Raw genomic sequence first — 26,504 nt, 5'->3', positions numbered from 1 at the left:
AGAAATTCATTTGAACTTTCTATAGTCTATTGAATATTAAAATATTTCATATTTCAAATAGGAAAAAAAAAAGAAGCTTTGAGCAAAGTTCTGATCATAGTTAATGACATTTCTTGTGTAACACTTGAATACTAGTATTAAGGATGAAAGTTTCTACTCAGTTTCATCAAACTTTCTCATATCTTATATTTCATATTTATTTGCTATTATCTGAAAAATAACTGGTCTGTGCTGGAGACCATGGAACATTACGACATAAGTTTTCAAATTAAAAGCACTGAGAAAAAAACACATATGATCACTTTGGCCAAACAAAGTATTTTTATTCTGCAATTCCTTGGCAGTTCATCATGAAATATGTGTTTTGGGGCTTTCTTTGATAGCTGGCACCCCACATTGGGTGCTATCTTTGTGCAACCATCGTGTTGTAGCATCTCTTTTATTAAGAATTAAATTACCCATTGGAGATATTTCTGTAGCTGTGAGAATGGCTGGCTAATGAGCAAATTTTTGGGGAACTTCTGGGTTCTTCATATTTAATTCTTCAGCTTGTATGAGGAGTTTCTGCATAACATCACGTTATACTGTTGTATTTAGCATCATTAAATCTTTTTGAAGGATGTATTATATTCAAAATAACCAAGTGAAATGGCTTGGGTTATTCAAGAAATCTGTGATGATCAAAGACGTTTTTTTGGACATCCGTTTTCAGAGCCTTAAGTGTAGAGAACAGTAAGAGCATGAGTCACTGAAAGAGTATTTTGAAATAGCAGTGTTGGAAGAACCCATTTCCAAACCAGCTGTATAAATTAACTATTATTGTGTAGGAATTCTGTGATGAAGGAAGCACATTGACATTGCTGATGGGCAAACGTCAAAACTGTAAGTTGCTGTCTCCACTGGCTTTCTTCTTAGAGTCAAAATCACAAGTCAAATGGTATATCATTTATATATGTACTCCTATTACTCCTGAATTAGGACTTCAGGATTTTCCTCTGTGGATGTGAAGTGCCTAGTAAAAATTACATTGCTGCCTCACTTCCTTCCATTGACATCTGTGTGTGGGTGTCTTTGGGGGGCAGTACAGCAAGAATTAGAAGAACCATTTGAGATGGAAAATATCATATTTCTTAAGCATATTGAAGTGAAATATTAAAAAAAAAAAGAAAAAAAGAAAAATAATTGTTTGAAGCAAGAGTGTGAAGACTCACAAAGCCTTTTTATTGGAGGCTGTTTGTTTTTACATTTTATTTTCAAATGGCTGATGTAAGGATAATAATGTAAAGCTGTTTATTGCAGGGGTAATAATATTGTAGAGACTATCAATGTGCACTTGCAGACAGTTACTTATATGCATATGAGAGAAAGAACTCATTTGACTAAAAGTGATATGTAATTTGGGAAAAACTGAGAGGCCAGAAGCTGCAGTGTGTGAGGACAACACTACAGAAAGTTAGTAAGTTTGCTTTCGATAGTGCCGCTGATACTTTGATGATTTTTATTTTTTTTTTTATAGTTGGCTTTCTTTTCAAGGCATTAGAATTGTGGAATCTGTAAAAACAGTATAAATAAAATCTCCAGTTGGATACAGTGAGTTTTTGCATTCATTCTCAAAAAAATCCCAAATTAATTAATATTTTTTTACTTTAAGCAGGTATAAACTAAAGTAATTGGGAGTTAAAAACTGTAAATCATAAAATCAGATTTCTTTACTTTTTATGCATGGACACCATTGTCAAGAAGGGCTATAAACTTTGAAGAAATTCTGTTTACAGTGTTTGTTCCTGTCTACATGCACTGCACAAAATGGTGGTGTCTGTTCCTTTCTGGCTGTTTGAACAAATCATCTTTACCCCAATATCAGGTCTGCTCTGCAACTCTGGGGTCTTGCCTTGGAACAAGCATAAATATATTATTTTTACTTCTCCGCAGGCATTACCTGTATTTAGAAATTTCAGCTACTGATGACTTATTGGAAAGCTCAATTTCAGTACTTTCAGTTGCATAGAAATATACTGGATAAAGAAAGACAGAGAAAAAAAAACCAGAACGTAGTTTGGTGATGCTTTCCTCTGAGAAGCCTCCACCATAAAACTATCAATAAATCATTACTTATTTACTCTGAAGCTTGCTTGCTAGTTAAGAAAGAAGACTTAGGAGGTGATCAGTGCAATTTTGTGGTATCTTCGTAGCAGTGAGCTCCAAAAGTTTGTGCTTATCAATTTACCTATTTTCTATACCAAGTTGTCAGCAAGACACAGTGAAACATCTAATAGATTAAAAAATAAAGACAGATGAACTATTAACAGTAAACAGCAATTTTTTTTTTCTTCAAAAATGTGTTGTTAATTTTCCTGAAGTAATTAACAGATCTTGGTTGAATTTTAGAGTGAGAGTTCAGGGTAGTTGGGCCACAGTGACGTTATTGCTGCCCTTTTACATGTTATTTCATAACTGGAGGTCGAATTCATCCATTTCCTTCTTTACGTCTGAATGCTTTTCTTGAAGGAGTCTACTCTCATGCTCTCCTACTGGTGTGCACCACAGCAGGGTGCTCCACGGAAGCACTTAGATGCTGTTCTACTTTCCATAAACCAGCACTGACTGCAGTAGGGAGGGGACTCCAGGTACTAAACTCCCGCCATGGGTATCCTTCCCAACAGGGTAGTAAATTGTATCTATTTTCTCCTGTTATCTTCTAAACTATTTAACACAAAGGCTCCAGTAAAAGGAATTAAAAGGAGCCCTGACAATATTGATTAAAAAACAAGATGGAGACATTCAGGTTCAAATGTCTGGAGTTGACTGTGCCTGAGCAGATTTGGACGAATGTTACCTCATGCTTTAGGAAACACCATGAACAGTAAGTGGTGGAGACTGTTTTTTCACACAGAGTTTCTTATTCCTTCTGTAAAGAAGTTATGTTGTCATTGAGAGAGACAGAAAACAAAAAATTGTTGGTGGCTGGGCCCTCACCTGCAAGACGGGGCAGAGTGGTTGCAGTACAGTCTGTTGGTTTGTGCAGTACACAACCCTGTTGGGAAGAGCACTGGACAGTTACATTCTGTGCTGGGAGGGTTCCTGCCCTCCACATGGGGACTGCACCAAAACGTAGGATGGAATTTAGCTTGAGAGCTCCTAAAGGTATTGGGAGAAGGAGAATATGATGGACTGCTGAATTCTTGACTGTTTCTCTCTTAGTAGTACCTAAATGGGTTTGTGTTTGTAAGGTGGAGAGAGAAACTGGTTGAGAGGAGAAGAGGGATGGGTCATAATGATGAGGAAACCATAAAGTCATTTAGCTTTTAATATTTTACCATTACTTGATATTTTTGGACTAGAAATCAAGGTCTCATTGATAAGCCTCCTGGGCTCCTTGCTTATCTCAGACTTTAGAAGATTTACTTGGAGTATACAGTATATAAAAATGATTTTTTGTTTGTTTGTTTCTTTGTTTCTTTGTCTATTTGGAGATAAAGATTCTTTAAAAAAGATTTCCTCCAGGCAACCTTATGGTGTTCAGATTTTTACTTATATTTCCTGTGTCCTGATTCTTTTTATTTTTTTCCCACAAAGTTTTCACACAGAAAAAATTGTGAAGGTACATTTCCAAGGAAATGTACAAAAGTGTCTTTATCTGTGTCACCTGAACCCTGATATTTCATGATAGCCAAACAAGATCACATGGCTTTACAACATTTTGAAGAAAAACATAAAAATCCCTTTACAAGAGAAAAGCTATGCTGGGTTTTCAGAGCACATAGTTTTTCTAAACAGCATCACTCTTGTCTTGCAAGGGTTTAACATGAAGCAGGGTTCTTCAGTGAGATGCTAATCTTTAGTGCTTATTATAACAGCCTTGAGATTACAGAGGTCCCATCTGTGATTACTGGTACATTGCCAATTATGAACAGCCAGTGTCATCTGTAAAACAGTCACTTGTGGCTGTTGAGATCTGAGTGGAGGATGTCTTTTGAGAAGCTTTAGAGGCAAACGTTGCACGAGTTCCTTTTGCTGGAGAAAACATTGGCCTGTGTGGATTGGCGCTGTTAGGAGAAAGGGTGAGCACAGATATGCAGCCATGTTTAGTTACCATTTTCCATTTTTGTGTTCTTTTTTTTTTTTTTTTTGAATGGGATTTCTGTTTCTGAAGATTGGTTATGAGGCAGGGTGTGACTGCAGAATTTACGTTAATGGAATTTGTTGGTCAGCACTACTGGGTGTTTTTATATAGGTGTGAGAGTTAGGAGAGATTTTTGATATCCTGTATTAGCTCTTTCACAATATGAAAATAAATGAAATTTTCCTCTCTGAAGCAGAGATTCACTAACTTAACAATATCAAGAAACAAGTTGTTCACAGGGTTATGCTAGCCAGAAGAATGTGTCCTTTCTGTCGTTCTAGACTTGAATATTTTTGAGGATTGCTTCGAGATTAGAATGAAAGGGTCCCATTCAAAAGCAATAGGATGATTCATTTGAGGTTTTATTTCTGCAAATTTCTGTGTGCATCTTCACTAAAAAAAAAAAAAAAAGAGAAATTCTTGCAGCTTATTATGTTGCTTTAAAGCTGGAAAACTGTTTATTTTTTGTGCTTGATTAAGTTCGTTAAGATATTTCAGATATTTCATATCCTCTGTAGAGCTAGGAGTATTTTTAAAATTAGATTTTTAAATCTGTAACTGGCTAAAAACTTCCTTGAGGTGTAAGGGCGCTACAACAAATGTGTGGGGCACTTTCAGTTGTAATAAGGCACAAGAGCAAGTTTATGCATTTGTTTTCATCAGTAACTTAAAAAAGAAAGTGACAGAAATAAATGTGTGAAAGTTGAGTTGCAAATGTTATTAGTCAAACAACACTTTGATCAATGATGTCTTCCTTCTAAAAGCCAGCACATTTAACCAATAAAGGTCAGTGTGTTAAATATGTAAATGTAATCAGCAACATATTCAAATCACAGATTCAGCTCATTTGCTACTTATGGTAAATGATGATGCTGGTTTAAATCTATGAATTTATTTTCCATTAATCCAAAGGAATAGAGAAATTAAAAAACTGTTAAATAAAAAATCAAGGTGGAAAGCATTTAAATTAATACAAAGAATTCCAGAGTCAGTCATTTCCCTTATTTCCTTTTTTCACAATCTGAACATTTTTGATCACCTTACTTATGAAACTGAGAAACGGGCAAATGAAACACCCCTGAATTCACTTTTTATTAGAATGAAATCCATTGTAGTTCAGCACTGACTAGAACCATAGTTTAAGATGAAATAACTCATTGTTCATTCAAGCACAACAGCAAATCCAGATCATCGCTTTTGCCTTGATCCTCATTTTCAATCTGAAAATAAGCCATATGTGTACAAATATGGAAAAATAGATTTAGATCTTGAAGTGTATCAAAAGTGTTGGTGATGATAGTACAGCCATTGCTTTTTTTTTTTTTTTTCCCTCAGCCTTTCTGCCCAAATTTTGTGTGATACTTGATTTCTTTCATGCATATGCATGTGGAATTTGTACAGAAACTATGCTTCTCAGAAAACGGAAATAAACTATAAAACATCTGTGTTTAAATAACTGAGTGACAACCTGCGCTCTGAGATTTGTGACTGTGAAAACTTCAGGGAGAACGTGGATCATCTTACCCCATTCACCAGTGAAAGCCCTTCCTCACAGAGTCCAAATCCATTGGAAAGCAATTTTTGTGAGTGGATGAACCTCAGATAAAGTGCTGAGAAAGTGATCTACCTGTTAATCTGATCTGTTTTCTGTTTCCAATTTCTGAATCAGTGATGAGGAATGAAATTGCACTTTATTTTTCAGTCATGAACACAGATTTTGAAGTGTGTATCAGTAAATAAATTTAATTTCCTGATGTATTTCACCGTGAAGTAGTTTGACAAAGCAAATGGTGTTGAAGAAAGAAGTCAAAATTACACAAGTCCCTCTTCAAACAAAAAAATATATTGGAAATGCAGTGGTGTCACTGTATTAATTCAATAACAGTCATGTTGTCTTATATTTAGAAACTGGTTCTTTGTGTGCAATATTAATCTTTCCCTACAGGGAGTTGTTCTGCACAGAATTCTCCAGCTTCCTGTAACTGGATGCTGAAGCCTTTCAGCACACATGTACTCATCAACCCAGCTTCCTGGCTCTCACAGCACAGGAAAAGCACTGCAATGGTTAGATCACCCTTCTGAGGTCAGATGGCAAAAGTCTTGATGAAGATAAAATTTCTCTTGCTATCAGGAGTGCAGGAGAACTTCCCATGTGCTTCATCATTTGTAAATACTCTGAAATCTACAGGTAAAAAAAATGAATAGATGTCAGTTACAATATCTAGATATTAGCAGAAAAAATAGTTTGTTTTTTTTTTTTTGCATGATTGAACTTGTCTCCTTAAGAAGTGATAGGTCATTATAGCTCAAATTTCTCAGTGGTCTCATGGTTTGTGATTTTCATTAATATAATGCACTTTCTTACAAATTCAATCTTCAGCTAAAAATGTTTTGACTTTTTAAAATGATAGAGCATTTTGATTTTGATTTTATTTTGCAGATCTCGTTATGCCTTTCTGTTGTCAGATCAGGGTATACATGGCTCATTGCATCTCTGCATAGCAAAAAATGGATCTCTAATTCCCATTAATTTTGTCATAGTTTAGAGTCAACACCTTTTTTAAATATATTCTGTAGAGACTTGTTTAAAATAAAGGTTTTGTTCTTGAAAGCTATCCTTAGCTTTTCCCTGGACTTTATGACTATGACTTGGAAATTAACATTGCAGACTTCAGAGCACCCATTTTCCTCCAAAAATATTTCTTAAGATATTATGACAGCTTCTGCAACTGCTATTTTCAAACAATTTATTTTAAAATTAATCACCAGTTGGCTTTTGAGCAAATGCATTTCATGGAGAACACAGTTGAGAGATTTGTGTTGAATTATGAATGTAAACACTTTTTTTCTGCTTTCTTGAAAAAAAGTTGAAAGTCTTTCATATTTGTGGACTTGGTGAATTTTATTTCCTTTTTCTGGATAGGTGCTGACATTGAAATAATCTCACTATTGTCTCAAAGGCTCTGAATCTAAAAACCTGTTTCTAATGTTTTCTGAGAATGATCACTTTGTTTTGTCCAGTTTTATTTGATACAGGAATTTGCATGACAGGTGAGGGTTCTTCTGAGATTTCAAAATTCAGTTGGTGTCTGTAAGGTCTTCTGCACCTTACAGATCTAACAGCCAGCTTCCCTTTTAGCTACCTCACAAAACCGAAGCAGGGAGACTTTGGGAATTTCACTTGAGAATCTCCTTTGAAAATGTTATTATTAGTGTTTTTGTTATCAAGCATTACCTGTGACTGGCACATTAAACACTGTACAAAATCTGAGTACATTTTAACATGGCAAATTTTTTCTATCTTTTGGGTTGTGGCTTTAAATCTTTCAAATATAGCACTTACAATCTGGATACTTTGCTTCAGAGTACTTTACTTGCAGTTCAACATGAAGACTCATAATTTCTTTCACTGAGCTGATTTTGCTTCTAGTTAAAAAGTCTTATTTGTTTTAGATCATTCCAAATTATAAAAAGGAAATATATTAGCTAGAATTTTAAAAATACTGCATCGTAAGATGACATCATCAGGCATTCAAATTAGTTCCCTCCGAGCCTGGAAACCAAATACTCCTATTTATTTATTTATTTATTTTTCCCCTTTTTTGAAATGTTCGATACCAAGATAGTAGCTTTCATGCTATTTATATCATCCTACTAGCTAGTCATTTTGATAGATTCAGGTTTGAAGGTTAAAGGTTTTATCACGTGTTAGCACAGTTACAAATAATGAATTCTGTAACCTTTTTCATCCTAATTCTTGGATCATGATTCTCCTGTAGATGTGAAGCATGGTATATGAAAAATGACATGTATTTACTGGTCACCAGATTTTCAAAGCTAGGACTCAAAGTCAAAGGATTTGAGTCAAAGGACTCAAATATTGCCTTTCCTGTAAAGCATTCACCTGTTTAGCTGCCTTGTTCTTTTCCTGAGATAAAAAATTATAGCAATGGTCTTGCTTTTAGAAACACATTTGCATAAACAATAAAGCTTAGAAAAGGGCACAGATATGATTGAATGGAATTACATTGTTGATTAGACATATAAAGTAACCACTAAAAAAAAAAACCACACAGCAAGCTATTAAAGATGATACTTTTTTATTATTATTTTAGGACTACAGTTGCCCACGAGATCTCCCAAAGGAAAATGGACTGATAGATTTCTCACTTGTGATATGACATACTATTTGCAACTTTGTTTTACTTGAATACCCTTCACACTAGAAGGAGAGCATATATGTTAATATTTATTGACCTAAGCTTTTGTCATTGAAGTCATGCAACTCAAATCATTGGAGTGTTCAAGTGTTACAGCTGGCTTAAACTGCTGTTCAGGCTTTTGGGTCTGGGGAATAGCTTCATTATAAAATATGAATAGAGTGGTAATGATCTTTCAGAATCAGATGATACAGTTGTCAAGAAATCTCATTTCCCTCTGTTATTTAGAAGACAGTGTAACATATGGAAGTGAAATTTCTGATGTGTAGATCATGTAGGCAAATATGATACCTGGAGCTGAGGACTGAGAAATATGGTGTGTCACTGTGGGAAAGTGTTTGGAAGAGGTAAAGAGGAAAGCATTTGAAGGTGAGATAAAAAAGTAGAAAAATTCTTCCCATGGGGTACCTACAGGATTTGAAAGAAGACAAAGTTAAGAACCAGTTTTAAAAAATCTCATGTTGTTTCTCTAATTACTTTTTTACTCTGACCTTCGAGGGTTTAGGAAAATATTTAGGGCTGACTACTTTCTCTAGTCAGCTAATGAAAAAAATGTACCTACGTTTGGAACTGCATCATTGAAGTCTGTGAAGTTTTATCTTACACTAAGCTAAAATTCATCCTTCAGTGTCAGCCTCATTAACTTCTTAAAGACGGAAATTGTATTTATAAAAATTCACAAAAATAGAATATTCTGAGGTAGGAATATCTGCCTGAAACATTTTGTATTCATCTGACAGTAGGAGCATGCAAAATTGCCTCACTTAACAAATAATTCAGTGTAAATACTATGAGAAATGTTGCTGCTGAAGTTTAATATCTGTCAAAATTTATACATGTAAAAAAGTATTGAAAATCTCTTCTCTGGAGATGGTTGTAAAATCTCCACAGTTTTCATTGTTACGTAATCAATTTAGTAACATGTACACGCATGAAAAGCTACATTAAAATAAGCTAGGCTTTGTGAAATACATGATAAGGCTATTCACTAATTTTAATAAAAAATGGAAGTAAAAAAATTATATTATTTACAGTTAAGAGAGTAATAATGGATTTCTTTCTTCTCTGGAATGCTTTATTAATACACCATATTCATTGTTTTAATAAGATCAAAGGAAATTATGCATAATTAGAAGTACAGGAAGAAATTTGAGTCTTGGGAGTGACGGTGAAATCTGCAGGTTCTAATATTTTATATTATTGCCTATTCATGATATTTTATTATTTTGATTAGTTTTATATTTGTGTAGACTTTTATTGTCTTTTTGCTGTTTAAATTTAAGGTTTTTAAAAGAATAGTATTACTATGTCTGCCTAGAAATGGATAAGCAACTTAAATACCATTTTTATAAGGAAGTATTATATGACGTCTTTCCATTACGTTGCTTGTCTGAAATGTAGACATTCTGCAACCATCTTGAAACACAGAACATGTGCATCACCCCCAGCTTCTGAGTGTGTTTTCCCTTTAGGCCAGTTTTTGTCATTTAAAGTTGTTTAAATCATAAATGCAATTGTCTTTTTGTCTGCAGAACTGCTTCATAATCTGTTTTGTAATCCAATATGTTCACAGTGAAGTCCAACTGCAGCTTGGAGTCTAAAAAATGAGACTTCCTTCAGCTTGTCTTGGCACAAAGAGTGTAAACTGTGATAGGAAGAGCACAGCCAAGAGCAGCAGAGGGTGGCTAAGAATCAGGAGGTAGGGTTGGAAGGATATGTGTTGCAAAGGGCAGCACGGAGTGTGGTATTGGAGATGTTAAGAGGGGAGGAATAACATGCCCTTAAGATAAGGGCAGGAAATTAAATACAAAGAAAACGATAGGGAGTAAATGTAGGGATACAGAAGAAGTAGAGGATCTGGAGTGGTAAGGAAAGGGCTTCAACCCCAAGGATGAATGAATTCTATCAAAAGCTTAGACATGAGTCAGAACTGTTGTAGTAGTACATGCTTAGGTAATTGATATGCTTTCACTGGTAGGCAGCGGAAAGGATTGAAAGTCACTACAGCAGAAGATAAAAAATCAGAAGGCAAAGCTGAACATAAACTGGAGCTCCTAAAAGGAGTTCATAATGGTATGTATTAGTCTCAAAGAGGTTTTTTGTCAGAAATGACCTGGAGCATACACTGTCATATATTGCAAAATCACAACATATGTTGCATTTACCTTTTCTAAGTTTCATTTGCAAACTAATTTGAAAGGTGAGGAAAATCTTATATTAACTTTAAAAAGAGAGTTTCTTTAATGTAAATTTTTCAATAATGTAATTTTAAAATGTAGGTTATCATACACTTTTCTATTGTGTTTTATAAGTCTTGGCCTAAAGAAAGGAGTGGTGGCATGTTTCTTTTGCCAAAGCTGTGGAGAAACATATATATGTATATATATGTATATATAAAAAGATATTCTAGTTGATTCTTGACAAACAGAGCAAAAAAATCATAGAGGTCTCTTGCATGTAGAATAATGTTAATAGGTCTAGGGAACTGAAGAATAGGAAGAGAAAACTTACTAATCTAAAAATACTTATTGCTTTGTTCCTAGGTTCAGACATTGTTCAGTGGTTGACAAAGAACTTATCTATAGAAGATCCAGGTAACTTTTAATTTTTGTATGTTTGAAAAAACATGTTGTGATGTGGGTGGCCAGGCAGCATTTGACCAGTGTGATTTCAACAGCAAGACAGACAGCATCAAACCTCAGAAACTTTTGCTAAGAATCTCATGATTTTGGTTATCCATTTTATTGGAGCATGTACCAGGAAACAAGAGGATGTCCAAGAATGAAAATGATAAGTGCTTTAATTAATGGAAAATCAGTTTATGTTTTACTCCAAGAGGAATTAACTCATTGTCATACTAGATGTTTGTTAAGCACAAGCTGTTTTCTTAACAGAATTTTCCCGTAGATTAAAAAATAAACAAAATTAATAAAATATGCTCTTGTACTGACATCAAGAGCTGTGTTTGTATCTTTAAGTTTGGACACTTTTATAGCATCTTAAATGGAGAGTAAACTGTAAATAAAATCAGTGTGGTGAGGAAGAACTGCTCACTGCTCAGTAAACTGGGTTGGGATGTGGAAATAAAGATTTGGTTCCAAATTCTGCCACAGGTTTCTTATGTGGCAAGCTGCTAATTCAGTTTCTATGGCTTGGTGCATGTCTGATATTTATTTCCCTGATTTACAGGAAACTTTTTACATGAGGTGAATTTTTCTGGAAAAGAATGGTTTCTAGTAGAAAATGATGAACGTCAGAAATAAAATTTTGTGGAAGTTCCTTCTATTTTGGTTGGGGGAAAGATAATCTTCCCACTTAAGAGCATTAAAAAAAAAAAATCCTTTCTCTGTTTCAGAGTTTTTGGAATGGAATGTCTATTTTTTGTTTGTTTCTTTTTAAATTTTATTTTATTTTTCTGTCATATTAGATACAAAAGTGGAATCATTGTGGAATTCCAGCAAAAAGTAATATCACTGAGTTTAAGATAATGAGTTGGATAGTTTTATATGTATATTCAATATTTGAAAATATGCAGTTCACAAATTATCTGAATTGTTCCATCAGACAGATCACTAATTGCTGCCATTTTAGTATAACTTTAAACTGAGTGTCGTGTATTTGCTTCCTGAAGCTAATGTTTAGATCACTTGAGACATCAGTGTGATATTGCATTTCTCAGCTGTCAACTAAAAAACACTCAACTATCTACTTTCATTAGAATTTGAAAGATTGCCATTGTATGTTTATTTGTTATGGAAGCGTAACCTTTATTTTTAAAACCAGAACTGCAATTTTAGAATAGGCTGTTCTTCAGATTATCTTGTTGTTGCAAAATTTGGAATAGCTGAAACCTTAAACTAAATGGTTCCCTATGTTGATACCCAAATAAAATTAAACAAACACACAAACTACTAACATATGTCACAAGAACACCGCAGAAATTTAATCCGAGCTGCATTATACCCTCTCAGATTGCATTGGTGGAAAAATTATCCAAAATGGCAAAAACGTCTTATGCATATCAGTCTTGGTCCAAGGACTGGACGGTCCAAAGTCAGCTATCTGGAGCTGGCTGGATGCAAATCTTCAGAAGGGAAGCCACCCCAAATGTTGCCTTTGGGTGACATTCAGAATTGCCAGAACCTGACAGATGGTGAGCAAGAGCTATTCACAGGACAAAACTTCTGATAGTACTCTGGTTTATAAAATCTTTGAAGATTTTGACTTTATTCCGGTTCTAGACAAGACCATCCAGAATTTCCCATGGAAAAGCCCTAAATTTCTGGGAGCATCATTTGAATTTCCATTACCTTCTGTCCACTTTTCAACAGCATGCCAGTCTGTCTTTGAAAAAAGACTATGGATGTCTTTTTAAACTCCCCCTTAGGGTCCTGTTACCAAGCTGTTGTGCAATTTTGTGATGCATAAATAAATAATCCCTGTGTTTGCACTGGAAGTTATCATCTCTGTCTAGTACTGATATCAGTAATATAATGTAAACCTTGGTTCACATATTTTGAGGGTATATTCCAATATCTCCAGAAAAATTTAAGGACTACTGTACCTCTCATCTGTCAGTGCTGTGAACTATTCATGCAAGCAAGGCATGTAAATTGTTATCTAAGGGACAAATAGACAGATTTAACTTAATTAGTATGCAGTACATAAAAACAAAACAACCCCCCCAAAACAAAACAAAACAAAACAACACAAAACATTTTTTAGTGCTTTTTTTTCCTGTGTTTTGCATAGAGCATACAACTCCAATAACATTTAAATGGGAATGAAGAAGGCTGCTTTATGGATAGCGGGAGAACAAAAGGCAGGAGATGGTCTGGCAGCAGCATTTGTTTTCACTGTGTTAATAAGTGTAAAGCTAGTGTCTGGAAACAGTAATTTTAAGCAAAAAATAGTTACAAGTGTAAATTTCCAGTTAAAAAAAAATGCACGTTTTTCGTAAGTGGAAAAACATGTTGTGTGGAAGATTTGAAAGATTTTGGCTTGCTGAGTAAATCTGCATCAAGAATATAAACTAGAGATGATGGGTGGATTCCGCTAAATTATGCCAGATTTGAAGTTGTTTCGGTGGAGCAGAGAAGAGTTTGTGCCCAGAATAGCTGGGTGCAATGTACAGTTGCTGTTATGTTGTTTGCTTTTCAGTATGTACTTAAAAAAAAATGTTTGTGTTTCAGCCTACAACTCATCTGTAAAATTTTAAGGAACAAGAATTATCTAAGTTATTTTTAATGTGGAAGTTTAGTTCGGTCATAAAAATAAGCCTGACCTCAACCCCAAAAGAAGCAATTAACTGAGTTTACAGAATTGTAAGAGCTTGTGGTTTTGCATTTAGACATGTGTTTGTTGAATTGACCATTACAGGGTAAGTGCTGACTCTTCACTGATGGTGCCAATTACTCTTAATGCGGAAAATCTACTGTTTTTCTACATTGTGTTTTTCTTTTTTAAAATGATAATTAGTGCTGTGAAATGTACCAGGTTGACCACACTACAGACTGAAATCCTTTTAGTCCTTAGGAAAAAAACAGAACAAAAAAGGATGATGAGCTGATTTAAAGGTGTCAGCTGAAATCTCCAAGAGGCTGGTTCTGTACTTGGTTCTTGCACTGATTTCTTTGATGCTCTTTGGCAAGACACTTGATTTGTCTGTTCCCTAGCATTACAACATGCTAACAGTAAATCATGCTGTTGTCTTTTAATGAGAGGAACCAGTATCAATTCTTGGTTTAGTGAAGAATAATCAGTATTTTCACAGTTAAATGTGTGCTATATACAAATAAGTATTTCATGCTTAACTCAACCCATGAAAAATTTCTACTTATGTGTCTCAGAAAGAGCCTTTAATTTACTGACATCTGTAAAGACAATGGGAATTACTTGGCTGAAGTCACTTCATTACTGGTTGGTTGCTGTAGAAGAACTGTAGTACTGCAGCCAGCTTCAGGGTATGCAGCCCTGAGTTCTGAGTGCCTTAGTCCGGCTCCTTTGGGCTGTCAGTTGAAGGAGTTTGCTGCTGCTCTTGGATGACAAGAATTACACTCAGAAGTGTTACTAATCCTTGACAAACATCTCTTCAACAGTTCAGAAAATGCAATGATGATGGTAGCAAAAAGTTAAGCTGCTACGAGAAATTTTAAAGAAAGCCGCTATATATTAAAATGAGCCTATAACAATTCATTTGAAAACACTGTAGTATTTTCTCTATTCTCTCTTCTTAAATATGTTTACAGACATATATATTACTAAATCAAGCTTTCTAAGTTATAAAACAAGACTGTTCCTTGACATAGACATGCTCACATCTGCAATTCTTTCCAATGACATTCTTTTCATTTAACTTATGTAGCTAATTTGTAACTAGATGCCCACCAGCAGCTGTGTAAACTGTGGTCACTAACCCAGTGCAAGAAAAAGGGAGAATTCAGCAGCACAACATCTGTTTGTCTCTTCTACTTTTCCCTCCTTTTTTTTTAATATATTTATTTTTCCAGTTAAATTTTTCTCCAGCAGCAGCTGTATTTATAATGACCTTGAAAATACACTGTGTTTGCTTTAAGAATTAGAGGAAATATATTAGCGTTTTTATCTGAGTACATTAAAGTGTACTTGAAAACCTATTTCTGCCCCTTCTTCACATGTGTATGCAGGAAGGCAGCAGCAAACAGCAAACCATTGCAACCTGGGAGACAATGCCAGACAGCTGCAGGTGAAGGGGAGGTTCCCCTTCCAGAGTTTGCTAAAGGAGAAAATAGCTTCTTATGAAATGGAGGAAGAAGGAAATCAAAAGCTCATGCTTCTGTTGCAGTCTTTGCATTAATCAAAACTAGTGAAAATAAAGCAAGAGTAGAATGCATTCCTTTTTTTTTTTTTTCCCGCTTAACTGGAAAAAAAAAAAAAAAAACAACTCACCTGGTAAATTTTATACTGCTTGCACACGTACCATAAGCCTCATATTAGGAAACTGGGATCTACAAGACACTCATCTTTTTTTTTGTATGTCTAACAGAAACTTGGGTGCATTTTGTTTGGTGAGGCAAATCTCGTGAACCTTCAGCAAGTCTAATGTAAATAACTCTAGCTTTATTCTGCTGGGTGAATTTGATCTGAGCTTGTCAGGTCCTGTAACAATTAAATGAAATAATGTCTGTGATAATAATTTCAGGTGAACAGAAAGAAAGTAAAACTCAAATCCTGCCTGGGAAAATGTCAAAATTGACAGGCACTCCTTTAGTACCGATAGTATTAACGTTGTGATACTCGAACATGATAAAACTGTATGGGGCAGTTTTCCTTTATGTACGTGTAGCATTTATTTGTCTTCGATAATCATTGGACTTCTAGCCACTGCTGGGGTTTCAGGACTGAAATGGTAGATATTCATATGCAGAAGTTATTCTATTTGCCTAAAAGCCTTGGATAGACTCGACAAATGGCAGACAAAGGTGTATTCCTTGTCATATAGTTGTGACAGGATAAATCAGACTTAATGGGTACTGTTTCTTCTTTCATACTTTTTCACTGAAGCTTCTTCCACTTTGTTGTAGTCCGTTACTCTGTGTAGAACGCATGTGTTACACTTGTCTCCCAAGAGCATGCAGAACAGCAGGGGTAGCCTGATGTGAGCTTCCCCTCCTCGTACATGATGATAGCAATTTTTGAGCAGCCTCATTTCCATGTATTAACTCTTGAAGGTGATTAGTATGTTCCTAGGTTGGCCAGTTGATTTTCTTGCATGCAAATAGGTGGTAGGCTACATCAGTGCTTAATTCCAATTTCTCTTCAAGGAGTGGTCATTTCTTCTGATAGTGCGGTGTGTTTAGTAGCTGGTTAAAAATGAACATTTTTTTACTCCTGCGGTGAAGAAATGGAGTTTGTGACTAGTGCAGATGCAAAGGTATCAGTGACTGATCACTTAACATAAGCAGATAAGTCAAACTATAACACTGTTACATCAGACTAAGCAAGGCTAAATAAAATTCCTTCTCCCTGATTGTAATGAGGTTATATTATTTTTCAAGATGCTATATTAAATAGTTTATGTTTTTTCATCCTAATAATAAACTATATTTGTGGATAATAGGATTTATGTATTATACAACATCGTAACTCTGAAAATGCCTTTAGAAATCACTTAATAAACAGTGAAAGATATTTATCAATATAATAGGTTATATTAAGAAAGTAGAAAGTATGTCTAGTCTATTTACTTAATCATATTTATGATCAAATTAATTTTATTAACTTTTTATTGCCTATAAGTATTAATAATTGAAAAATATCTATTTAATTTATAAAGGAATGTCTATAGTGGATCAATGAGTAAAGATCACAGGTATGGAATTTGCCTTCTTCTAGGATAATTTGCTGCATAACAGAAAAAGAAGAATTGATATTTCTGCTATTAGAATTACAAATTGCGTGCACTGTAACTTTGTTTCTGTAACCAACCTATTTGCACTTGTCTATAGAATACTAATTCAAAGTAGATTTATTGTGGTTATAATAAGGAAAATCCTCAAACTCTTCAAATGACTTAGAATATATGTACACATATTTAAATAATTTGACCATAACTTAAGTTGTGTCATGTAAGTTTCCTAAGTAAAACAGAACTCTCTTGATATTTGCTTACTTCTGTTTGAAAACAAACCTTCAACTGAGTGTTAATTTTTTTTTTTTTTGAATACTAACCCTAATTCTATAGTGGTTTCTTCAAAGCTATTTGTTTTTAGTAAGAAATAATTTAAGTCTTTAGTATTAAAGTACCAAAATGCTACACACAATTATTTTCAGTGACAAGTGTAATACCTTCATATGACATCCACTCCTTCATTCTTTATTTTAATCGTTGATGGTGAAATTCCAGTTCCACAGAAGGTTGGAGGCTTTCCATTAACTGCAAAAGAGCCAAGATATAACACAATTCATTTTAAAATAAGATTAGGTGTAACATGGTCTTTAAGCTATATCTCAGGCTAAAATACAAAAACTAGTTTCTAAGAAGAGTCTTATACCCAGTTAGAGTTTTAAAATTGAAACAAACCAGCAATGAACAGCATTTGCTTTGGAACTCAGTAAGCAATATGGGCATTATTTCACTGAGGCCTTTTAGAGCCTTGGTGAGTAAAGAGTGAGAAAGAAGTACTAAATAGAATACAAAGTACTGATTAGAAATATTAGTGTAAAGAAGCCTATTCAGACAAAAAGTTCGTGCTAAAACCATTGCCAGATCCATATACCAGAAACTGAAAAATCAGTAAGCATGAATTTCAAGTAATTTCATTGGAAGGAGCTTCAGATGCTCTGTTGTACCAATTTAAGGAATATATTTCATCCTTTCTGTCACAGAAAAAATTAGGGTGTAAGAAATCTACATTACACAGTTGAAAATCTTTACCCATCAAATTACCTCTGAAGTACACAGCTTCATCATAAAGCTTTATGATGAAGCTATTATTTTATTATATAAAGCTATATGATGATGAGTGATTCAAAACTGGTACTGTGTTTTCCCCAAAGCTCTACAAAACCTAGAAAGCTTTTTTTTTTTTTCTTTTTGAGAATTGAATCATAAATCAGGCAATTTTTATTCCATAGTTTTCAATGAAAATATTCCACATAGTTCTGAGGAACTGGTTCCTAAACAGTGTATATCTTTCCAGGTATTGTACCCTTCTTTTCATGTCATCACTCAGAATATGGAACCAATATCTCTGAGTAAGAAACTATATCACTAGCCAATGTTAACTTCCTACGAATGCATCAGATTTTCAGAATGACTAGCTTCCGATACCAAATTCTGCTGATTTTAATGTTATGTGTTCCCTGTATTGTCTGCTTGCTCCTTAACTTTGCACACTTGTAGCTGCCACTTATTGCTTTTTCAGCATGGACAAAGCCTATTATATTACTGTCACTGCTAAAAATGATAAAACATATTTATTGACTTAAGTCAATAGTACAACAAAAGTACGACTGAAGAATCAAAAGAAAGGTATGTCCTTGTAGGGAGAACTCTGTTATCTTTTAGAAATAAGGCTTATTAATGAATGAGTTAAGTAATAATGACAATAATCCCCCTCTGTTCTGCTTTTCTCCCCTCTGCTCTGCTCTCATGAGACCCCACCTGGAGCACTGTGTCCAGCTCTGGGACTCCCAGCACAAGAAGGACAGGGACCTATTAGAGCAGGTACGGAGGAGGGTCACAAGGATAATCCGAGTGCTCAAGCACCTCTCCTATGAAGACAGGCTGAGGGAGTTGTGGTTGTTCAGTCTGGAGAAGAGAAGGCTCCAGGGAGACCTTAGAGCAGTCTTAGGGTACTTTTAAAGGAAAGCTGGAGAGGGACTCTTTTTCAGGGAGTGTAGCAATAGGACAAGGGTAATGATTTTATACTAAAAGAAGGTAGACTTATATTAGATATTAGGAAGAAATTCTTCACTCTGAGGGTAGTGAGGCACTGGCACAGGCTGCCCAGAGAAGCTGTGGATGCCCTGTCCCTGGAAGTGTTCAAGGCCAGGTTGGATGGGGCTTTGGGCAACCTGGTCTAGTGGAAGGTGTCCCTCCCAAGGGTGGGGGTGGGGGGGTTGGAACCAGGTGATCTTTAAGGTCCCTTCCAATCGAAACCATTCTATAATTCTATGACAATTTTAATAAATATTTGATCCTGTTTTTACTAAAGTTACTTAGATTTTTTGTGATTTCTTCCTGTTTGTCATTTTCAATCTGAACCTTTGGGATCATACCAAGTTTTGGAGGTTTAAGAGGAAGAACATTTAGTAAATCCCAATTCATGCTGGCATATTTAATTAAAAGCAGCTAAATAATTGTCTAGAGACTTCATAAGCTTTCTGCTTCCTTGTTTCTGAGAGAACTATGTTATGTAGTAATGGAAAATGCAAATAGGTGGAAGTGAGATTTTTAAATCTGGACAACTTAATCAAATAAAATTAGTTGAAATCCTATTTCATCTTGCAAGCAGCTGCTATAGCTTTTTATAGTCAACTAAACAAAAATGTTTTGATATTTCTGTATTGTATGTAGCATTTAATAACTGAATGGTTAATGTAAGGCCCTTTCTTGATTTTGTTACTAATTGTCCTTAAGTGGGTTTTCAGTTTTCCCATGGCACATGTAGAGAAACACAGCTGTTCACCCAGGAGGATAATGAGAGTTCAAGGTTAAGTGAACTGCTGGGAGCTCTAGTTTACTCGGCAAAAGACATTGCTGTCTATGTCACCATGGACAGATAAGTATTTCCTTAGCTCTCTCTTGTTCTTCAGTATTCCCTTCCCTCATTTCATAGAATATCCCGAGTTGGAAGGGACCCATAAGGATCATCAAGTCCAACTCCTGGCACCGCACAGGTCTGCCCAAAAGTTCAGACCATGTGACTAAGTGCACAGTCCAATCTCTTCTTAAATTCAGACAGGCTTGGTGCAGTGACTACTTCACTGGGGAGCCTGTTCCAGTGTGCAACCACCCTCTCGGTGAAGAACCTCTTCCTGATGTCTAGCTTAAACTTCTCCTGCCTCAGCTTAACATCGTTCCCAACGGTCCTATCACTGGTGATAACGGAGAATAGGTCACCTGCCTCTCCACTCCCCCTCACGAGGAAGTTGTAGACTGCGATGAGGTCCCCCCTCAGCCTCCTCTTCTCCAGGCTGAACAGGCCCAGTGACCTCAGCTGCTCCTCATATGTCTTCCCTTCTGGGCCCTTCACCATCTTTGTCACCCTCCTCTGGACACTCTCCAACAGTTTTACATCCTTTTTATACTGTGGTGCCCAGAACTGCACACAGTACTCGAGGTGAGGCCGCACCAGTGCAGAGTAGAGCGGGACAATCACTTCCCTCGACCGACTAGCAATGCTTGATGCATCCCAGGATACGGTTGGCCCTCCTGGCTGCCAGGGCACACTGCTGGCTCATGTTCAACTTGCTGTCAACCACAACCCCCAGATCCCTCGCTGCGGGGCTGCTCTCCAGCGTCTCGTCGCCCAGTCTGTACGTATAGCCAGGGTTGCCCCGTCCCAGGTGCAGGACCTGGCACTTGCTTTTGTTAAACTTTATGTGGTTGGTGATTACCCAGCTCTCCAATCTGTCCAGATCTCTCTGCAAGGCCTTTCCACCCTCATCCGAGTCCACAACTCCTCCAAGTTTGGTGTCATCGGCAAGTTTGCTCAAAACATCTTCTAGTCCTACATCCAAATCATTTATAAAAACATTGAAGAGGACTGGCCCTAAAATGGAGCCTTGAGGGACCCCACTAGTGACCATCCGCCAGCCAGATGTGGCCCCATTTACCACAACCCTTTGAGCCCTGCCCGTCAGCCAATTGCTCACCCATCGTATGATGTTTTTGTTTAGCTGTATGCTGGACATTTTGTCCAGTAGGATCCTATGGGAAACCGTGTCAAAAGCTTTGCTGAAGTCCAAAAAGATCACATCAGCTGGTTATCTTATCATAAAAAGAAATCAAATTTGTTAGGCAGGACCTACCCCTCATGAACCCATGCTGGCTGGGACCAATGACTGCATTGTCCCCCAGGTGCGCTTCAATAACTTCAAGGATCATCCTCTCCATAATTTTACCAGGCACTGACGTGAGATTGACAGGCCTGTAATTGCTAGGGTCTTCTTTCTTACCTTTCTTGAAAATTGGCACAACATTTGCCAGCTTTCAGTCCAATGGGACCTCTCCAGATTCCCAAGATCGTTGAAAAATAATTGAGAGAGGTCCCGTGATGACGTCAGCCAGCTCTTTAAGCACCCTGGGATGAATTCCATCCAGACCCATGGACTTGTATGGATCCAGGTGGTGCAGCAAATCCCGCACACGTTCAGGGGCATTTGGGAGTTTTTCATTCCCACCATCATGGTCCTCCAGCTCAGGGTACCCTGGGTCCCGAAGCCCATCATCAGTGGTGAAGACAGGGGCGAAGAAGGTGTTAAACGTCTCTGCTTTGCCTATGTCATTGTCTGTAAGGAGACCTTCCCCATCTAGTAGCGGACCTATGTTTTCTTTGGTTCTCCTTTTTCTGTTCACATACCTAAAAAAAACTTTTTTATTGTCTCCCACAGACATGGCCAGCTTCAACTCTAGTTGGGCTTTGGCCACACGAATTTTCTCCCTACAAACACGAACAGCATCCCTGTATTCCTTCCTCGTCACCTGACCCTCCTTCCAGCAGCCGTACACTTTCTTTTTTCACCTAAGCTCCAGTAGAAGATCCCTGGTCAGCCAGGCCGGCCTTCTACCCCACTTGCCTGACTTCCGATATTTTGGAATCGCCTGATCATGTGCTTTTAGGAGGCAGTGCTTAAAGATTGACCAGCACTGATGGATGCCAATGCCTTCAATAGCAGTTTCCCAGGGGACCTTGCTGACTAGTTCCCTGAGCAGCCTGAAGTCTGCTTTCCCCATATCCAGGGCTGAAGTTTTGGTGACAGTTTTCCTTCTGTCACCATAAATTCTAAACTCAGCCACTTCATGGTCACTATGACCGAGACGGCCGCCAATTGCCACGTCTCCCACAAGACCCTCTCTGTTCTCCAGCAACAGATCTAGGAGGGCACCTTTCCTAGTTGGCTCCCTTAGCACCTGCACCAAGAAGTTATCATCTAGGTGCTTTATGAACCTCCTGGACTTGCTCATCTCAGCCGTGTGGTGATCCCAGTTGACGTCTGGCAAGTTGAAATCCCCCATTAGGACAAGGGGAGTTTATCTTGAGGCATCTCTTAGTTCTGCAAAGGATAATTCATCGGTGTTGTCGTCCTGGCCAGGTGGTCCGTAATAGACTCCCACAACGACATCCCGTTTATTTGTTCGTCCCTTAATCCTTACTCAGAGGCTCTCAACTTTGCCATCACCAACTTGAAGTTCCACACAGTCCAGCCTATGCTTCACATACATTGCCACCCCGCCACCTCGCCTACCCTGCCTGTCCCTCCTGAAGAGCCTGTAACTATCTGTTGCAACACACCAGCCACAGGACTCATCCCACCAGATTTCGCTTATGCCCATGATGTCGTAGCTGCGGGACTGGGCCAAGACTTCTAGCTCATCCATTTTATTCCTCATACTGCGTGCATTTGTGTGGAAGCACTTCAAATGCACCCCCCTACACGCAGCACCTTGTGTAGACGACTGAAGGGCCTCACTAGCACACAGTCCCTCTGATTCTAGCACACCATCCCTTAGCTCATCACCGGCGTGCCTGGTTTTATCCCCTTCACCCTTTGACTCTAGTTTAAAGCCCTATCTATCAGCCCTGCCAACTCCTGAGCAAAAATCCTCACCCCTCTCTGAGAGAGGCGCATCCCATCTGGTGCCAGCAGGCCCAGTGTTGCGTAGACCTTCCCATGATCGAAAAACCCAAAATTCTGCTGGTTGCACCAGTCCCGAAGCCACATGTTAATGTGATGAGTCTGCTTGTCAGCATCAATCCCCCCTATCAGGACAGAGGCAAACACAACCTGTGCCCCTGATCCTTTAAGTAGTTGCCCCAAAGCCCTAAAGTCTCTTTTGATTGCTCTCAGACTTCTCGTTGCTACCTCGTCATTACCAGCCTGAAAGACCAGTAGCGGGTAGTAGTCAGTGGGCCGTACCAGGTGCTTGACTTTCTTAGAGAAGTCTCTCACCCAAGCCCCAGGGAGGCAACAGACTTCCCTGTGGGTTGGGTCTGGTCGGCATATTGGGCCCTCTGTCCCTTTCAAAAGGGAGTCCCCCATGACAATAACCCTTCTTTCTTTTTTGACAGTTGATGTAGTAATGCAGGGGATAGGTTGCTTTGCCTTAGGCATCCTCTCCAACTGGGACGGGCTTTCATCTACTTCGTTGTTCTGACTGTCGTGTTCTAGACCCTCATGTCTGTTATATAAGGGTAGATGGGAAGGTGAGGTGGGCAGGGACAGGGATCGCCTACCACCCCGAACAGAAACCTGTCTCCATTCCCCCCCTTGGCCTAGGTCTCCTCCTACTGCCTGGAGGGATGAGAGAACTTTTGTCTTCTGTGTAGCAGGAGACGTTTGTGCTATGGCAGGCTTGTGAGTCTGTCTCAGAGAGGGCAGAGTACACCTCCACCAGTCAATTTCCCTCTCTGACTCCCTGATGCTCCTGAGCCTGCTTACCTCCTCCCTAAGCTCCGCTACCTGGCTGAGCAGCTCTTCAATCTGGGCACACCTGCCACAGGCATGCCCCTTGCTGCTGCAGTCAGATACCAACAGAAGACTCGGTCACACCCTGCAGCCCAAGACCTGGATGGCTGCGTGTTTCCCCAAGCCCTCCGTCTGAGTAGCCACATCGGACACTGCGGCAGGAGAGGCCGCAAGAGATGCGGAGTCCATGGTTTTCTGCCTGGTCGATACCATGACCAGGTTCCTCGCAGGCAGGTTACAAGTACCGAAGGGAAAGACCGCTGCCAAAGACCGACGAGGGGCCCTCCCTGCGCGCCCTGCTGCGCAAACTGCTGTGCCGTGCCCCGCCCTGTTTGCCCGACCTGTTCGCCATGCTCCTGGTCGCTCACACTCCCTAGGGGCTGCTTTTGAACAGCCGGGGAGGGGACGCTACTGGCTCCGCCTACGCCTCCTCAGCCTCCCTCGCGAGGGCTGCCGGGTCCTGGCGGCTTCTTTGGCTGCTTCGAGTGGCCTTGATGCTGAAAAAAAAGCCCTGCCTGTCTCAATCCCCCGCTCCGCTGCAGAATGCGTCTGCCCTGGAGCCGGTCGCCTCGGCAAGTCTTCCTTTTCTCTCTTATCTTCTAAATTTTTATCTCTGTGGTTAATTCCCTAGTTTTATTGCAGAGTCCTCTAGTTCTTGTTGGGTTATGGCTGCTGGTTCGATCTTATTCACATGTTCTTCTCCATTCACATTCTCCCTCTTCTTTCTCCTTTCCTCTAATTTCACTGGTTGCATTCAGTCACCTTCTCAAATTTCACAGACAGGAAAACAGGCAAATTGAAGCTGAAGAATGAGGAGTTTCACTGTTCCATGTCCATTATATTTTTGTAGCTGCAAGACCTCATTTGACTTTGGAATACTTAGATCCACAAAATAAAAATTGCAGTTCTCACCGAAGTTGAAGCTCAAATTAGTTTAAAAGAATCCAAACCATGGAAAATCTTATTTATCTCAGTTATTCACACAGAAACTATAGCAATTTGCACTTGCTTTTGAATGTGTGCTTCTTAATTAATGTCTACTTTAAGGAAAAAAAAAATATATTAGAGAAGCTGGAATACTTAAACTTTTAGACAGCTTTTAAACTTATTGGGAAACTTACGAAGAACTACAGACGTGGCACATTTGCATCGTAGAATTGTCTAATTACTTACATCTTCAAATGTAATCACTAGCATAAAAAAGCAAAATACAATTAAAAACTGCTGAATTGTTCTAAATGTGGGATAAATAAAGTTGAAATGTTTTGGTTAAGGTCTTTTGAGGAAATAACAAATGATTGATTTTTTTTCTTCTTTATAACATACGTGAAGACTTATTTCATGAGGTAGCTTCACATATTTGTCACTTAACTTGCAGATATTTTAAATAGGATGGTTTGAAGAAATTAGGGATGGGGATTTACAGTTCCACAGTTAAACCTGACATGAATTTTTAATAATAATGACTGTCACTATAACTGCATAGTAACTGCAATATAACTGCATGTGTGCAGACAACTATCTTGAGAGTTTTGACTGTAAAATTCCAGGGGTTAAAGTTCATGTTAATGAACTTTTGCAAAATATGTGCTCTCAGCTCTTTGAAGCAGATAAAAACTTATGCCTACAAGAAATAGATCAAAGGTAATTTAGCTACCCACAATAACTTTTACCATAGCAATGATGGCTGAGAATAAAGTAGAAATTAAAACATATTTAAGTTCCTGCTAGTGCATTTAGAAGATATTCTGACATGCGAGAATTATGCCCAGGAAGAGCAATTAATTGATAAATATATTGCAATTTCAATTTTAATATGAAAAGAGACTGTGCACTGTGAGGGCATTTAAGCATAATAATGGTTTTAAATAGCTTTTTAAAAGAAATTAATAAGCCAAGAATCTTCTGTACAGCAAGAAAATACATAGCTAATAGTGCCAATTAGTTTATAACCAGTGCACACTCCAGAATGCTAGAAATTAAATGCATTTCATACAACAAAGTCAATATGAATAGACAGGCATTGCTGCAATCAGATGATCTGAAATGAGCTGTTTCTGGCAGTGGTCAGTCTGAATGCTTAGGAAGAGGCTCTCACAGTATGAGAAAGGTAGTGTAGCGGTCCCTGGCTTTGCCTGCCCTGATCCTGATAGTCCTTCGGGAATTTCCTGACCTGCAGTTTTTTCCATCTTTTTGTTTATTAGTTTTCAAGTGACATTTTTGCTTTTACAACACCCCATGAAAATTTGTTCCACAAGTTGATCGCGTATTAGATATATTTTTTGATTGGAAGGGTGTGCCTAATAATCACACTGGTTGACTCTGAGTTCTTGGATTATTAGAAGCAGCAAAATATTATTCCTTATTTGTTTACCTCCTCGCTCTAATGGCTATCATCTGCTGTCCACTTTCTGATTTGCAATTTCTCATATTATATGGAAGTTATATTTTTACAATCCTTATCCTCCGTCTTTCTGTGATGTTTAACTTCTCTCTCTATATATAGTTTGATATGAAATAACCAGAACTCCGCGTGGAATTTATGGTGTGGGTGTGTTGTACTCTATACTGATGATGTCTTCTGGTTTCTTTTCTATTTCTTTCCTAATAATTCTGTTCTGAGATTTGAGCAAACATTTTCAAAGAATCATGTACAGTGATTCTATTTTTTCTTGAGCAGCAGCAGCTAACTTGTAGCCACTTACTGGGTATGTGAACTTGGGAAGGGAGGTTTCATATCTGAAGTAATTAGCAATTACCAAGATTCAGTTCTGTCTGCTGTTGTATTGTCTAGTGAATCACTGCTTATGAAGTCCTTCTACACCTCTTCACAACTGACTTTTTACTTACTTCGGTAATGATGTACTGTCAGCAAATTTTGTTATATCATCAGTCACACTCTTCTGCAGATAATTTCTAATGATACTGAACAGTTCAGGATCCACTAAACACAGCTACAGTGGCTACCTCCCTGAACTGTAATAACT

General features: G+C 37.7%; 1 protein-coding gene across 10 annotated transcripts in view; it reads left to right on the top strand.

The window, feature by feature from the left end:
• RGS7 (regulator of G protein signaling 7) overlaps positions 1 to 26,504 on the top strand; it is a 277,417-nt gene that overhangs the window by 152,642 nt on the left and 98,271 nt on the right. For 8 of the 10 annotated variants that reach the window (XR_014582074.1, XM_083830287.1, XM_083830285.1 and 5 more), the window contains exon 4: positions 10,887 to 10,937. Coding sequence is in view for 8 of the 10 variants with exons in the window: in XM_083830287.1 (XP_083686413.1) it covers positions 10,887 to 10,937 (51 nt within the window). In the remaining 2 variants the exon portion in view is untranslated. Of the gene's footprint in view, positions 1 to 2,380; positions 4,062 to 10,886; positions 10,938 to 23,532; positions 24,090 to 26,504 lie in introns of those variants that run through there. The other 2 variants (XM_083830282.1, XM_083830283.1) reach the window with 2 other exon arrangements.

This window comes from Anser anser (genome assembly GCF_964211835.1).
Source record: "Anser anser genome assembly, chromosome: 3".
NCBI classification, from domain to species: domain Eukaryota; kingdom Metazoa; phylum Chordata; class Aves; order Anseriformes; family Anatidae; genus Anser; species Anser anser.
Note: the sequence above shows the minus strand (reverse complement) of the source record. Positions and strands in the feature narration are given on the sequence as shown.